Source organism: Musa acuminata, chromosome BXJ1-7, assembly GCF_036884655.1.
Source record: "Musa acuminata AAA Group cultivar baxijiao chromosome BXJ1-7, Cavendish_Baxijiao_AAA, whole genome shotgun sequence".
NCBI lineage: Eukaryota > Viridiplantae > Streptophyta > Magnoliopsida > Zingiberales > Musaceae > Musa > Musa acuminata.
In genome coordinates, this window is record NC_088333.1 from 42003125 (window position 1) to 42020744 (window position 17620).

Sequence of the window (17620 nt, forward strand, 5' to 3'; positions counted from 1 at the left end):
AGTAATATCAATTCCCCCACAATCCTTTTATAATCTGGTCAGAAGGTTTAGATCATTTTAACTTCTCTCGAGCAAATGAATAGGTTGCTGAATCAGGCAATTAAATGGGACATACAGGTGGCTATTGAGAGAAGGAATAGTGGTAGAACAAAAAGATTAGCTTTAACCTTCCTTTTTCTGTATGTGAAGATACATAAAAAGGTCATAGCAGTTTTCCTAGCATAAAATGATCACATAAATCACATGATGTTAGTCGATGAACCAACTTCAAATGCAGCTGAAGAAGCCAAGTTGATTGCAGTCTGAACGAACAGCTCCCAGAACCAAAGATCAAGCGCAAGAAGAGATGAGAATATTAACAAAGCCAGTGTCTGATACCTGTTGAGAGGCCAGCCCAAAAGTTTTGCCAATGCCTTGAGGAACGGCAAGGACTGGCTGTCGAGCTTCTTGTTCTTTATGGACCATGCTGTTATCCATTGCACATGAGAAGGGACCATGTCAAACTCTTCTCGCAGTCGTCTACCAAGATCTGGCATGTGACCTCCTCCATAGAGAACTGCTATTCTCTGGTGCCCATTGTCTATCACTCTCCTCAGTTCGTCAGCTGCAACTCTGTTCCTTTCACCAATGATCACTGATTTTTCCTCTATAGCCGCAGTTATTTCAGTAAACCTTCACAAGAATTTCCCCAGGTAATACCCATTAGATATCATTTTCATAAAATGAGCATTTTAGGCTTAGATATCAAACGAACAATCCATATAGAAAATTTCGTATGTGAAACAGAAAGTAAAGATGAATTAACCAAACACTTACATTGTATTCATTTAAAAGACTCACAGGGATGGCCATCATTTATTTTTAAATTTGCACATAGTTTGCATATTTAAGGGCCTACACATTTGCACATAATTTGCACATTTTTAATGAAGCATATTAGACAAATTTCAATGACTTGTTTTTGTTACAGTTAAAAGAACTTTTCTTTTACTGTGTGGGCTCAAGAAAATGAAACTTGCCAAAGAATTTCAACCGGAGAGAAGTTATAAGAACCTTGTTAGATTATTAAACTAATCCCTTTTTTTCCTGGAAAATGACTTGGGATCTTTGTAGTTGATCTTGGAAATCCCACTAAGTGATGTGGTATCTTGGCTAGGCACTTGATACTGTCTTGTATAAGATATTTATCCCACTAAGAAAATTTTGGAGATATTTGTGTGCAACTTCAGAATCTAACATGTAGAGCTAAAAACTCTCTAGCACAGTAATATATACATTGGGGACATCTAAAATTGCAGTCAATAAAAATTGTTTGTTGAATGCAACATCAAAAGGACTTTATTACACATAAAAAAATTAGTCCGATGATATGCCTAATTCAACCGAAGTGTCCGAGTCCTCATCCTAATTAACAGAGCCCATAGGCTATGCAAAGAAAGTAAAATACTCCCACAGGGTAAATTATGGTAACATTATCTAATGTAACATGATAAGGCATTAATGCCCATTCTGGTATTATTAACAGAACTATTCATGTCATATTACATGCACCCAATAAAAAATATGATATGCCACTAACATAAAACTGAAGAACTCAATTTCTAATAAATTGCCTGCCACTTCAACTTGGAAACAAAATCAATTACAAGAACACTGAAAGGACACTCACAATCCCTAAATACTGTTCATGATTCTGGAACTGCACATTAATATATGGGATGTATACGAGAGGACCATATACAGGAGGTGATACACTCACTCAGATGTTAGCCGCTTGGCCAAGAAAATCTTCAATGCTGCTCCAATATCAAGTCTGGAAAGTGCTTCCAGTTCAGAGTACTCTGTGCTGTAACTTTCAAATGGTGAACATACGCTACTAATAATGAGAAGTCCAACAAGTGGCATGGGCAATACACGTGAAGCCCAAAGTAGCTTAGATTTCCAAGGACCAAGATCACCTGTTGTGGAAACAGGTTGAACCAAGGTTTTTGTAGATCTGAGGGTCATTTCTTTCGCTAGCGTGAAAAAGCTTTCACCTCTTTCATCCTGGAAAAAAGGGCAAGCAACATGTAGAGTGTTCAAAATATCAAGCACATTGAGCACATCCTCAGCCATTAAAAAGAAAGTAAAGCAAACCAGATCCCTATGTATAAGTTTATTATATATAAACTTAGCATTGAAGTTCAGAGACAAGACGATATAAGACAATCAACTCCTACACACTAAAAAGATTCATGGGTGCAGTGGGTACCAAAATAAGGTGAAGCAACACAGATTACTAGATGAATGGCTCTAGGAACCTCCATAATTAGGTTACGATTGGAGGTTTTATTTACAATTTCAAGTGGTATGCATCACATACATAATAAACAAAGAGAAAATTAAGATATTAAGTACCTGAAGTAATTTAAAAGTCTCATAATCAAGGTCAGCATGTTGCCACTTTTGACTTTCATAATCAAGACAATCTAATTGGAAATCAAGTGACAGAATTCTAGCCATCTGCCTTTGAATGAATCCAATAATATTAAAGCCTTTGGATCGTTTAGGTTTCAGTTTTCCCTTGGATTTTGAGTTTATTCTATTTTCTAGACTTTCCCTGCTTGCTACCATCTCATAGAGGACACAATCATAATATTCAAGTCCTCTTTGAAGAGTCTCAAAGTACCTGCATACCAAAACAAATTATTGGTAAGTCTCATTAAGAGGATGAAAAAGAACTTTGAACACAAAACAAGCTAGCGAAAAGCACTATTGTACCAATGTCATTATTTATCACAAGGAATATCAATTGAATCTTTAGTTAAGCAACTTAAAGCAAACTTCTAAAGAGAGAAGAATTCCATAACTCAGAGAAACTTCAGAAGCTCATGAGAAAGTTGAATCAGTATTGTCTTTCAGCATAGTGGAATCAGCGACATGGAAACTTCCAAGAGCCCCAGTAATATCTTATAAATCCCTAAAGAAGAATAATGAGCAAACAGGTGATACAAGTCCAACAACAACAAGAACAAGCCATAAGGAGGGTTTACAGCAAAGGGTCACTACATTAAATTTCCTGTTGTTGAGCTCTTTTGAAGGAAATGTTGCTAGTTAAACTAAAAGCCAGCAGATCTCTTTTCAGTGTTTCTAATAGAACTTTGCTAGACCTCCCTCTATCCGTCCTAATGCCAATGTTGGTCAAATTGCCTCATCTAACGATGTAGCTATACCTCTCTCTCGAACATGCCGCGCCACACCTTAAATAGCTTCCCCTCCACACAATTTTTGATCGAAAATAATCCGTAGTTATGAAATATATGTGGGAGAATGCAGCAAAGTGAGTATAAATTTGGCATATTAGGTTGCAACAGTAGTGTAAAATATTCTAGACATGGTTGAGACTAGTAATGTAGCAGTAGTGAAGATTAAAAATCAACAGTAAGAAGAACAGCTCGTAAGTCTGTCTCAAAGTCCATGCATTTTAAACTAAAAAAACATGCAGAATAGCATTCAACTGGACCGCATCATAACATAAAGATAAAAGTAGCATATCAAACGAGAGAGGGATGCATAGCCTAATGGCAATTTGCTTTGTCTAACCACATCCAGTTCATGAAATTATTGACTTCAAGCATCCAAGACAAATCAGAGTACCAAATGATGGACTAAATTAAACAAAGTAAAGAAGAAGCTTAACAGAACAATGAACAGATTTATCTTTGGGAGAAACCAACATACTGTTTGTCTGCAATATGGATCGTCGACACCAAATCAACCTGCAAAGACAAACTCGCACTAATCAATAATCAAATCCTTTACAACCAAAAGAAGCGGTAAGAAGAAGACAGCCAGCACTACCTCAAGAAAAGGATGGAGCAACGACCATGGGAACCGCTTCCGGTAGCTGACGACGGCGGTCTGCAATTCACCAGAGTGGCCACCGACTTGACCTTTCTTGAAGCGCATGAAGTCGGAGATGGAATTGTTGCGCAAGAACTTCTCGGTCGCGGGATCCTCATCGATCCCAGAGGATATCTTGGGGAACGACGCTCTGGCCAAGGCGACGAGGCGGCCGGATGAGCAGGCGGAGGAAGAAGACGAAGATAAAGCGCGGATCGGCTGCGGCCTCAGAGTTGCAGCGGTCCGCGACGGCCTGGAGGCGATAACAGAAGGCGGGGCGGCCTCGTTTGCGGCATGGGATGGGGACAAAGGAAGAGAGGAGAAGGGTGCATACCGCAAGGAAAGAGAGGCGGAAGCCATTGGCTTCTGTTTCCCAGATCGGGGGAGGGAAGAGGCGGGGAGGGGGCCGGCCAAGGGCAAGCGAGGAGGTGAGGTGCGAGCGTGTGTGGCTGTGATCTTGCGCACGCCACGGTGCGGTAAAGTGGCCTTCCGCTGCCAAGGCGCGGGGAAAACCGTCTGGTTTTTCCCCTAAACGATAACCAGTTTCGTATCCGGCGATAGCGCCCGGCTCTCCTACCGGTCTTGTGATTGGAGACGAGCGACGATACCCGTGTGGGTCCCACATCGATTTTTTTTGGGAGAAAACTTGGACGCTAACATCCACGAACGGAGTCGAGCCGACAGAACTCGACGAACACAAATTGCGTGGCGTCTCAAATCACAGGTAGAGTGTTCGAACATTATTCGATTTGGCACCCAGAAAAAATCAAGAGGCACACAAATGCACACCAGCACAGAATCCGTGTCCAAATAAAACTGGGATTCGGATGAAATGAAAATTAGTAAAGAGAATAAAAGTTAAGGCAGCAATATTTTAAACAAACAAAATTAGAGAGGGCAAGTTAAATAAGTTGGAGATTACGTGTTCCAATCACATCCGTCATCTTTACACCACTGATTTGGTTACTGAATCACGTGCCGAAATCTTTAAAAACATTAAAAAAAAAAAAAAGAAACAAAAGACTATACAATTAGGCCTCCATGACCCCCGAAAAAAACAGAAAAAAGGGCTTCTTGCAGATGAAGAGCCAAGGAATACTATATAACTGCACCATTCAACAGAAAAATACAAAACTTTTGCTAGAATTACCAGACCAAGCGCTCAAAAATCTCAGACTTGCAGCCAGGAGTAACCAGCTTCTAGGTATGCAAGCCAATACCTTAATGCTTATGCACAATGTTTCCCAAGGAAATGCATCGACGAATCATCAGTCATGGTCTTGCCAGATTTCAGATGACGGTATTTCCTGATGAGAGTCGGCAACTCACCCACGACTTTGGTCCAAACAAGCATGCCACCTGGTCCACCCCCATGAATCATCAGTCATGGTCCTGTGTAAGAGTGTTCATTGATTGATTTCTGATTCCAGCTGCTGATTATCTTCATGGCATCGCCTTACAACATCATTGAGTTCAGGAAATGCTGACAAAAACAGAAGCTCCAGAAGTTCTAGTGCAAACTGCTTCAAACAAACAGGGGACTGTACACAAGAACAAGACCACTTGATTAAGAATTATTAGATGACAATCTAATTCACAAGAACAAGACCACAAGGTATCATATTCACAATAACAATCTAATTCAGTGTTTTACTACGTTAAACACTTCTGAATATAAAAATTATTAGATTTTCATGTCCATGACTTGCCAAGTTTCCCAAGTCTGCGACTCGACAGGCCAGAATTTATATTTATTTTTCAAGACATGAAACATAGTAAGTTCGAGCATATAAAGATTCTAGCTGCATCTCGTTATCTCACATCCTTAATATTTACACAGTCCATTTTTAAAATGTACCTGAAGAAAGAAATATATATCCTGAGCACACTGCTCGTATTCCTTTCTGCCAACAAGACTTACCAAAGCAGCTGGTGCTTTATCTGCAGAAAAAGAATGAAAGTATTGTAGAATGTTAGAAGCACTGGGAAATCACAATGTCAGGAATACACATGAAACTTGTGTAGAGAACAATATTAGCAGTATTTCACATAGCATCATATGTTTGACAAAGTTAAAAAAGCTACCTGTTTTTTTATTTATTGCTTATAAGTAAATTGATTCTTTAAGCGACAAAACTCATTAGGTCTTAGGCATTAGCAAAGCATTATGAACCAATTAATTCTTATGATTTTTTACTTCTCACGCTAAAGTTAGTCATGGGCACATTGCTGTATCATTCATTTAATTGAAACAAGATGAAACATGCTGAACTCACAGAGGATAGCAGAGATACAAACTTCAAACAAGTGTGCATTAGAAAATTGAAATGCACAGCACTGAACAACTTAAATGTAGAGCTTTCTCGTGTGTCAAAGTAAAGCAAAAGAATCACAAGTTATTGTATGCAAAGATAGAGTGTGAAAGTTAATTACCACATTTGTATATTGAATTATTTAATTTTATATTTCATAGAACACACATAGGAACAGAAAAAGAACACATACAAAAAAGGGAAAAAAGGAACCAATATGATTGAGAAGATAAAGAGCAAAGGTATTTCTACAGATTCAAGTTCCGTTAATAGGGTTTAACCAGCTGCCATCTGGAACTTCCTTTTTGACAGAATAACCAACGGAACCAAAGGTATAAAGTCACAGATAGAAAAAGTACAACCCTTTGTACAATATTCCATTGTTTGCAAACATCACTTCCAGGTATTGGTATAACTATATCACCACTCTAGCCTCAGTATATAATAGATATCATACTGACTGCTTAATCTTTTCCTGCTTGCAATATAGATTAAATATACATTGACTAACTAAAAGGTAACAATGAAAGAATCAGCTTTACCTATTATTAGTTCATAAACAAATTTTGCCCGGCGATCAGCTTCTAGCTGTTGTTCAGTAGTCAATGGATTAGCGTTTTGGTTGTCCTGAGTGCCCGGTGAAGAAACTGGTGTTGGAGCTTTTCGTTTAGGATGTTTAGTTAAAAAAATTCCATCAGGCCAGAGAATCTGTTCAATTGACAAAAATTAGGTCAGAATATTTAGTGGAACTAAAAGTATATTAGTAAGCCACATAAAATGAAGGTATTAGTGTAAAAATGAGATGTAATTGAAATGTTTGAGTACACTACAATTCACCATAATAATAGTGCATGTGAACACAAGGAGAGAAAATTGTAGGATATTTGGAGCATTGCCACAGTAGGTCACTTGTAATTGATAGCAAGCCACAATGTTTCTTTTTAAAATGCACAGCTATGCTTATATTCAGTATGATAAATGCTTCCCTTACTTGCTCAATACGCTTTATAGCAGAAGCAATTACCACTCCCCTTCTAAGAAGCTGGATTTTCTCAATAAGCCAATCATCAAAAGCATCCCCCATTCCCAACTGTAATAACTGCTTAGCGATCCAAAAAGCTTGGCGCCTATACAAAAGAAAACACACATACATTTAGTATGCAACTAAAATAGTGTAAAGTGTAAACAAAAATTGTAACATAAAGCAGAAATGATGACCTTTTTGCTCAACTAACCATATAATCTAAACAGTAAACACACCTGATCCAACCGCCATCCTTCAGCTGGAAAATTACATCTACTAAATTCAATATGGGAATAGTCAAATTTGGAGGCACTGGCACCCACTGCATTAGGAGGAAAGATAATAAAATACCATAAGCAACTGGATAGAGAAACTTTTTACACATTCAGAAACAGTTTGAATGGATAAAGACAGAAAGGAAAAACAGCAAAGCCTTTGTGGTGCTGTCATGCACATGAAACGTAATAGCATCAAGAAAGGGAACTGTTAAATGGATAGTAATAAAAAGAAGCACCCGACATGAAATTAGCAATAAGCAAACTTTGAAGTTGTAGATGTATAGTTGGCACATAAACTGGTTAAACCTTAAGTGAGAACTTAGTAGTCAATGTTGGACAACCTATCAAAATTAATAGCAATAATTATAATCATAGACATTTAACCAAGGAATGCAATTTCAGATACCAAACATGTACCAATCCGGTATGGAAACCATCCATGCTAGCGATATTGACACATGGTGCACTGTGTACCATGGTACCAATGTGTGGGAGGGGGGAATGAAGAAGAAATGAAATAAAGGAAGAATGAAAAAAAGAAGGAAAGGGAGGAGGAGGACGAGGAGGAGGAGGAGGAGGAGCAGGCAACAGAGGAAGAGAAGGAGAAGAAACAGAAGGACAAGAAGTGCCAGAAATGAGGTGACAGCAGACAGGAAACAGCGATCAGGTTGTGGAGAGCAAAGAGGGAGACACTCGTGCAGACCCTAAAGGCACATAAGGACTCAGGGCGTTGAGAAGTAAAAAACAAAAAAACAAAATATGAAGCCATTTAAAATAAAGGACTGAACCAGACCATCTGAAATGGGGTGGTCCATGTCTCAGTTCATGCCTGGACCAGTAATAACAGTCAGCACAAACCGGCCCAAACAAAATTGAATCATTGCAATTAACTATAGAACAAATACATATTATCGCTCGTAAGGGCAGCATTAACCCACTGCATCAAGTAAAGCAAGTGGTTGATTTCTTAAGGCATGATATGATTGCTTTTCTGTCATAATGGCTCAGAGACATTCAAATAAATAAAATTCAACTGGCATATACTAAGATAATAATTGATGGTTTATATTTTTTCATGAGCACATATTTGAGTACAATCCCTTTGAGGATTACTTAGGCAATAAATCAGAACCATTCATTTTACCTGTTTTTAACTTGCTTAGCAATGCAAATTGTAAGCAAAGCTATTAATTTCAAACAAGATGCCACCTTATGGAGAGAACTCCCTATTTTTATTATATATACAGGAGTTACGAACTTACTTCAGTCGGAATGCTGAAGGCCCCACCAGAATGAATACTTTTAGAGCGCTCTTGCAAAGTCTCAACTCCCACTACTGAGTGTTTCTTTAGCTGGTCGGATTTGCCAGTAGATGGAACATTCTTCCCAAGCCTACTTTCTGGATCACTTCCTGTCTTGTCCTGACATGAATTCTTCTGCTCCTTTCTAGTATCTGGACCTGAAATTTTCTCCGTATATGGTTTTCTCAGTCTTAAACCATCAGATTCAGGGTAACTCTTACTCATTGGTGTAGCACTGTCTTTGATCTCATAATTTTGATTTTTCTCTGCAGAAAATAACTGACTATTGACATCTTCAATGGAATCAAAACTTTTCACACTCTTTTCATGTGGCTTAACATCAAGATTCACTGGAATGAAAAAAATCAGATATGAGGAAGATTTATATCAGTATATCAAACGAAAGATATGAAGAAAACAATTCAAGTCCACACCAAGAAAAAATAACATGAAATGAAAACCTGATAATGTTTGGATGATGGAGAGAGAATCTGAGAAAACATATGTCTGCAACATGGATAGCACTTTAAAAAATTTGTTCAGCCAAAAAGATATTGGACACAACAAAAATGACAATCATATTAGGTTTAATACCAACCTGTGAATCAACACTGAGAAAATCCCAGACCTCTATAGACTCTGATATGGTTGGAATCTGAAGAAGCTTCTGTGCAAAAAGAAAGACAAGTGTGTCACTAAAAGACAGAATAGCAAGACTAAAGGTTATCAGAAACCAAAAATAAAAGAGAGAATAAATTGAGAGTAGCATCATGCAAGAATTCAGGTTTCTTGCCATAATTCCCTACCATATTGGTACACATATTTTATTGAGGGAATGGCACCAGCAATATCATGGTATTGGGAAGCAGCATGAAACATACGAAATCCTACTTGTTTTTATTCATTTGTCTCTGTCTCGGATAACTGTTGTATTATTTTGAACCACCAGTACAGACCATAATAAGGTTTCCAAGAGTATCTATAGCTAATGACATCCAGTTGATGATCCTATGCTGTGATGCCTCTAAAATAGTCAAATACCGAATATGGACCACGACATCTGACATTACATATTTCAGTCCCAACTTCAGAGAATCTTGGAGACATCTCAGGTATTGTATCTGAAGAGGACCCAAATATGATTGTATGGATCAATCAACTAAGCAGGAAAGGACTCCATATGATATGGTTAAGACAAGTTGAAGCTTCCAGTGTTGCATGTTATATCTTAGATGATTTCAAAAGAAAATAACTTCACAATACACAGGGCTTTAACAAAAACATCAAAAATATATAAAGTGGCCTAATATTCTCAATCAATGAGCTATGACAGGTAGTATTGTACTTTTCTCACTAGGACTCCATACAATATGGTTAAGACAAGTTGAAGCTTCCAGTGTTGCACGTTATATCTTAGATGATTTCAAAAGAAAATAACTTCACGATACACAGGGCTTTAACAAAAACATCAAAAATATATAAAGTGGCCTAATATTCTCAATCAATGAGCTATGACAGGTAGTATTGGACTTTTCTCACTAAAAGCAAGCTAATGAGAAAGGTAATGATGTGAGACAAGGTACTTGGTTACCCTTCCAGAGATATCTGCACAGAAGGGGACATGCATGCTTGCATATGAACTTCTAAAGATTGTGTTACAAACTCTTTCAACCCTATCTTTCATTATAGGTATCAACACAGGAGCATCACTTAAACACCATGTTCCAGATTCTTATCCAGGACTCTTATCCTATTTGTCACCTGCATGCGAATGTTACTATGCTACAAACTGAACAAGCCAGTAGTTGTACTGCATCAAGGCCAATTGTCATATGTGCATGCTACAAAAGACATCTTGGAACCACGTGCTTTACTTGAGAATAAATTAAAAGGGTTGTGCCAAGAAAGAAGTATAATTTTCAGCATTATTTAGGAAAGGATAACTGTGTATATGTTACTAGCACGAATCTTGAATGCCTTCAAAGCTAAATCTAATAGATTGAGATACTCAGCATAGCTATGACCAAGCAACTTTTTGTTAATTGAAGGCCAAAGTCTGGAAAAAATTGAGAAGCAAACCAAAAAGGTGCTGGGTGCATGCTTGAACATAATCGTAAGCAATCTTGTGGAACAAGCATTGTCACCAAGAGTACTTCAAGACAAGCATACCTTCAAATATACATCAAGAAGCTTGCATCTTTCTTGAACAACAGGAACATCTAGTCCAGATGACAAAAAATGCTTGGGTGGCAAACTTAAATTATATTCAGGAAACTCTTTCAGACGTCGATGTAGCTCCTCAAAATGGCGAAACCTAACAAGAAAGCCCATAACCTTAAGGAAAATACCGAAAAAGGAACTTCCATTATGCAATGTGCATACCAAATGTCAAAATGTTTAAGAAAAATTCAACTGATACATCATACTGCCTTATCAAGCGAACCTTCTTTTTATAAACCAGCTATTGTTATTTGCATCAGTCACAGAAACTGAATACACAGCAAAGGTTCCTGAACCACTTTTTACAACATTGGCCCCAAGTACCTGCAGATCCATCATGTATCAGCATAGTGCTTACAACTATCACATGAAATGGAAGTATAAAGAAATGAAAGATCCTGAGAATTTCCACCTCACATCTCAACTTCAGAAATGTATCCGCTAATACAAGGATATCAGGAGACTTCATAGATGAATAAGATGACTCAGATGCTGAAACAGAGGAAAAAGAAGAAGAAGCCACAGCCCCACTGTAAATTCTACCCCTAACTTCCACATCTGACTCATCACTTAATTCCAATATTTTTGTATCGTTTTTTGAGGCATTAAGCACATCCTGACCATCTCCCAACAAAAATGATGTCCTCTGAACCTCCTGCCATAGTGGGACCTTTTGATTGCTTAACCTAAACCTTTTTCTTCCTGATGATGTTCCTGATGTCCTAGGATGGTGAACATAAACATTACTATTTTTCCTTGCTACATGACTTTCAGATGTTTCAAGAGGATGTCTTATGCTTGAAACGCCAGCATTTATTTTGTTTTTGCTTTCCCAAACTCTTGTTCCAGGGGAATCAAGTCCCATGACGGTACTGTTCTCATCATCCTCAGAGGTGTAGGAACTTTCACTTTCTTGTTCAAGCTCTTCATGATTACGCTGTTCAGTTCTTTTTTGAAGTGATGGGTTTGACTGGTTAGAGGCATTATAATCAGTAGCATGCAGACTTTCTACTTTGGAGATGATAGCACATTGCTTGGATATGTCACTTGGGTGTGTTTTGTCTTGGTTTGAGGTACCAGAATAAGTGTTAGTAAATCCTACAGATGAATTTTGTGCAACTGATTTTGCTGGCTTACAGACTTCTTTCTTTTTGTAATTTCGTCCTTTTGCCCACATATTGTCCAAATGTTCTGGTGCAAGAACTTGAGACTTTCTTTTGGAGATAACATCCAACATCTCCGCCCATTCACTTGCACCATTCCTTTTTCCATCATGATATTGAGAATCTGATAGCAAAGAGTTATTTGAGAAAGAATTCTGAGCTTCATTAAAGACAAAATCTGACTTATCAGGACAAGAGTCATCAATCGTTTCTAAGTTTGGACGTTTTCCCTTCTTTGTATAACATATCCCATTAGCTATGCTGTGATTATCTGAACTGGTCTTGCAAGTGTCATTTTTATACTGAACAAGTTCAACGCCTGGACTTGACCGATCCAGTGATCCAGATATTTGAACATCAGATGGTACTGAATGTGCTTTTCGCTTGACTATGGGTGCTTCTTCTGATGGTCCAGTTTTCTTGCTAGCCTTATTGGCATGGGAAAGAGCCAAAGACTCGATCCTTTCATTTATGAACCTGGAAGTCGAATAAAATCCATAAAATAGTAGTGGATAAAGTCTACGGAACATCAAGAAAGTGGTTAGACAGGAAACAAGCAATTACCTTGGATTAACTAAGTTCAGAACAGGCCTAATCACTGTGCAAGCAAGAAGCTCTCTGACTGTATAGCGGAAGAATGAACATTGTAAGTCTTCAGGCTTGAAAACTATAGACATAAGCCCATTGGCCAAATTCTGCAAAACCTGGTACATAATAAATAAAAAGAACATAAGAATGTTACTGTGAGATGTTCACGTTAATGAGATGTAAAAATAGGAAATAGTCAAAGAATATCATTCTACCATATACCCAAGAATAGTTTCATCTTATGAGATAGAGAGGAACTAGACAAAGTGCACCAATTAAATCTTAAAAAGGCTCAATAGCACAATTTTTAAACACAACAATGACATTTCAAGAACAAGGATGATGTCAAATAATATTACTTTTGACATTTATTTCACAGCTACAAGATGTAGCAAGCGATTAATTCAGAAGGCATTCAATACAACTGTGCCCAAAAAACACACTTTGTCGATTCTGAAGAAGTTCATACTGTATCACCAGAAAAGCAACTATAGTGTTGGCACTACAGAATTACTATCTAATGCACAGTTAACACTCAGTTCTACATGGTGTAAGAAACTAATATAGACAAGAAAGAGATGACAAAGCAACTACCAAGTGCAAACCATAAAATAGACCTAAAGCTACTTAAAGCATTATTATTCAAGCAACCTGGACCACAAATACTTGACACATTGATAGCTGTCACTTGAAGTTAACGAATATCAAGTTGTAAAGCTCTTCATTACATTGTCTCCTTGACAGGAATCACAGTCACATTCAAAATAAAACTTTTAACTCCTTGACAAGGATATACAGCCCAAGAAGACACTTCTGTCCTTGCAGAACCCAACAGTGGCTTATGCAAAATCAATGGATGATTCGACTTCGACCAACACTGTGAGCTTAGATAACTCTATTGTATGTTCTGATTTGGTCTTATTCTACGTTGAATAATATCTGTAATACTACTTAGTATCTTAATCTATTGAAAACAATGCAATACAAAGTCATCTGACCGGCCCTATTCATATTTTCAATTGAAAAGGATTCTAACCCATGCACAAACGAGTTTTGGATCCACAAACATTATTCAGAGGATAAAAGACCTAATCAGTAAGAAAACCCAGAATACACATTGCACAAAATGTCCAGAAAGAAAAGACATGTCAACAACAGGCCTAATAGCATTAAAAATAAACAAAGTATTCCCAAATTTGCATCAAAAAATAAGTGAAAGCAAACTTCAATTAAACCAACAAGTTCCTCTAGAGAAATTAAAAGCACAAACAGATAAGGAACTAGGAATGACATGAATAAAATTAGTCAGTGAACAAAATCTAAACTCAAAAAATATTGAACTTTACCACATCAATAGATTAAAAACAAATGTTTGGCCTATGGAATCAATTTCACAACATGACTACAATTAATCGAGCATCACAAGACCCTAGCTTTTCTTTATTGAATTCCATAGACCACTAAATTCTCAATTCATATGTCAGTCTACATATACACATATATATATAAATACATATACATATACATATATATATATATGTATGTATGTATATATATATATATATATATATATATATATATATATATATATATATGTATATGTGTATATACACATATATATATATACATATATATACACATATACATATACATATACATATATATACATATATATATATATACACACACGTATATATAAGGCTAATACAGCATGTAGAGTAAGAAAAATAATCTGTCAATATAGGTTTAATAAAAAAAATGAGAGATTTAAGCTTATATACAACCTTGTGTTCTGCTTCTCCAGAAAACAAAGCTGGATGTAACTTGTTCTCAGCTGCTAAAATAATTTTAATCTGTATATCTCGCCGGTCAGTGGGTAGCTTCATAATTTCCTGCTTCCCAATCTTAGCCTGGCTATACCGATAAAGCTCCAGATGGTTGCAAATCAGGTTGACAATATCCCTGAAGTACTCATCCTATTAGGACAGACTTAATATTAAAAGTTTGTCAAGCATGTTAGAAATGCTTAAGTACAGACAGGCCCAATACCTGGTCACAAGATCAATAAGATTTATATCTCTTGCACGAGAAGAAATTTCCCCAATGACGTCATTCATGATTTCAACTAGTTCTTCTGGACCATCTCTGTCTGATGTTATACGTGAGTACCAAAGATCAACCACCCACTCGGAGATTAGGTGTCTCGTGAATTGCTCTATTGCTGCCTCAACTGGAGGGGAATCCACCTTCTTTCTCCAGTCTGATTTTTCAAGGGAAAATTTGAGAAGTTCAACAGATTTCTTTTGAGTAAATTCATCAACAAGGGAAAGCTTGTCAGACACTGTGCTCCTCCTTCGAATATCCAGGTCACGTGACAAATAAAGACAAAATATGATAATAGCAGCAGCAGCAGGCAAGTTGACCCAAACTGAGGAGCTAGTTACTGAGAAAGAAAACAAAAACAATGGAATTGAGAAAGGAAACAAGAAAGGAAAATATGTATGTATATAATTGAACAGAAAATACAAACAAGAAAGGAGACAAAAACAATGGAATTGAACAGCAAATCCAAACAACACAAATAGAGAGAAAGGGAGAGAGAGGTAGTCTACAAAATATATATGTATACACTATGCATTTATGGTCATGAGCTAGTACCAAGATAATTTCCATCTCCTTCTCTAGAAAAAAATAAATATGCTTCTTATAATGCATTGTAAGTGAGTTTTATGATGGACGCTCTCTAGCAAAAAAATGACTACAAGGCCACTATGTATGGAAAGGACATTTAGTCTCAATTTCCAGAAGTTATGTGATCTTATATGAGTAAATTTATATGATATTTCTAATATTTTTGCATTAAATTTCTTCCTTAAACCAAGTAAATCAGAGAAATGAACTATATGATTAACACATACACATGGTACTAGGAATGTCAGGGTACTACTGTTAGAAGCATAAGCAAGACATAAGTGCTTCCTCACTAAAATGTATTGTCTGATTATCTTATAGATGCCATAATTAAACAGGATTCAGCTTGAGTATCAGTTAATAGGCAACTCATGTGCGCTGGTACTCAAACTCAAAACGGATGGTAGATTGGTGAATGTTACTCATGCCAACATTCACTTCCTTGAATTACTTCATCAATTTGGTTGGTTCTAGTGCCTACCATAATAGTCACTGAAGAAGAATAGTATGTCTTCTGATCACTGAAACAACTCCAAAATAAACAACCACATGATGTTCAAGATATTTCAATATTAGGATATCAAGTTACAGGGAATGACAATTTCTTAATACAGCACATCTTAAATGCAGTAAATGCAAAGAGATCATAGAGTTGTATACAAGCATATTGTCTATGCAAATTACAAAATCTTCATTATGGACAGAAGAAATTGTTAGTTGAGAGCATGTCCTGGAATGATATCACAAAATGAAAATGAAACAATTAGTTATTCACAAGTAGTTAATTTGAAGAACTATATCACCCACATAAGTAGCAATTTCAGGTGCCATTTTGCACTTTCAAGTTATAGTCAGATATGAGCTATATGTAATTATACAAAATTCGGACCATTTTTCATCAGGATTGAGTCATCCAATGGATATCAAAAGTTGCATCTACTGAAGTCCAAACGATCTAATCCGGTGGTACGCGACCAAGAATGATCAACCTCAAATATTAAGGAAACAATGCCTCAAACTCTTAGTGTCACGTCCATCCAAAAAAAAAAGAAAAAAAGAAGAAAATTAAACTAAAATATAGTGCAAGTCATGGTAAACGTGCAGAATGAACCAGAATCAATCAAACTGCTCTTGAAGAACACTGAACAGCAGTTGGAGCATCAGAGGAAGCAATCGATGGAGATCGGCCCAAACAACTTTAAGAAATTCATGTGAAAAAGTGGAAGGGGGCGATACATACGGGACATGAGGTAGGAGAGACCGAAGACGCATATGAGGAGCAACACCACCCGCTTCTTGGCCTCCTCCGCCAAGTCCCGCACCGTCTGCCTTCCCGTGCTCATCCCCCTTCCTCCCTCCATCCGATGCGATGGGATCGCCACGCAATTTCGGGCAATCACAGGATCAAAACCCTCCGATCGGACCTCTTTCTCTCCCGCCCCCCCCCCGCCTCCCGGGGCGATCGAAGAAAGACAAAGAATTAGGGCTCAAAAAAGAGAACGGCGGCGATCGGACTCCACATACGAGTAGAACTGTCTACACTAAGCAGTTGTTCAACAACCTTTCGAAGCCGAGGCCAAAGACGAAGCCGAAGCCTCTCTCTCTCTCTCTCTCTCCGCCCCTCCCTCTTCGGCTCTTCTTCCTATTCGATTCGCCTCTCGACTCCGCAAAGGGTGCGGTGAGCCTGATGCGAAATAATAATAATAATAATAACGATAAATGAACCTAAAGAAAATAGAAGGTTATTAAAGTCACATAAACCGCAGATGGAATCGGTGAGACCCAATTCGGAAACCGAACGAATTGGGCGCACGCCTGCCAGTCAACAACTGCTGGTCTTTCGGTGCAAAGCGCCCCAATAAAATTTCCCAATTACCTTTTTTTTTGTCTTCAAATTAATATTTTTTAGAATAATTTTTCGAAAAAAAAACCCTAATTTTAGGCTTTTTCAAAAGATAAAATTGTTTCAAAGAAAATTTCAAATTTACTTTTTATAAATTCATGTCTTGTTTTCATATGTTTGAATGGAGAAGATAATTTTGTTCCCTATTAGCATTAGATTTACATGTATTTTTAAAAATTTATAATATTTTTATGTTCAAATATAATATTTTTTTAATTATTTAATAAAAAAATAAAAATAATCAATATCTCGATATTA

General features: G+C 37.1%; 2 protein-coding genes across 3 annotated transcripts; both read right to left on the bottom strand.

The window, feature by feature from the left end:
• Nucleotides 1–143: 143 nt before the first annotated feature.
• LOC103992759 (uncharacterized) lies at nt 144–4438 on the bottom strand. The gene is made up of 5 exons (XM_009412599.3): nt 3841–4438; nt 3721–3758; nt 2398–2668; nt 1760–2046; nt 144–672 (listed from the first exon to the last, which is right to left on the bottom strand). The coding sequence occupies exons 1-5, from the start codon at nt 4240–4242 to the stop codon at nt 240–242; spliced, it is 1431 nt and encodes a 476-aa protein (XP_009410874.2). The 5' UTR covers nt 4243–4438; the 3' UTR covers nt 144–239.
• Nucleotides 4439–4782: 344 nt separating this feature from the next.
• LOC103992762 (uncharacterized) lies at nt 4783–17153 on the bottom strand. 2 transcript variants are annotated; one of them, XM_009412601.3, is made up of 15 exons: nt 16700–17153; nt 14818–15211; nt 14553–14730; nt 12745–12884; nt 11430–12657; nt 11241–11341; nt 10967–11111; nt 9396–9464; nt 9259–9304; nt 8759–9147; nt 7455–7540; nt 7186–7321; nt 6737–6902; nt 5741–5823; nt 4783–5423 (listed from the first exon to the last, which is right to left on the bottom strand). In XM_009412601.3, exons 1-15 carry the CDS (start codon nt 16818–16820, stop codon nt 5289–5291), a joined length of 3417 nt encoding a protein of 1138 aa, XP_009410876.2. In that variant the 5' UTR covers nt 16821–17153; the 3' UTR covers nt 4783–5288. The 2 variants fall into 2 exon arrangements, with proteins under 2 accessions (XP_009410876.2, XP_009410877.2); XM_009412602.3 differs by lacking the exon at nt 16700–17153 and having other exon boundaries at nt 14553–14744; nt 14818–14955.
• Nucleotides 17154–17620: the final 467 nt, after the last annotated feature.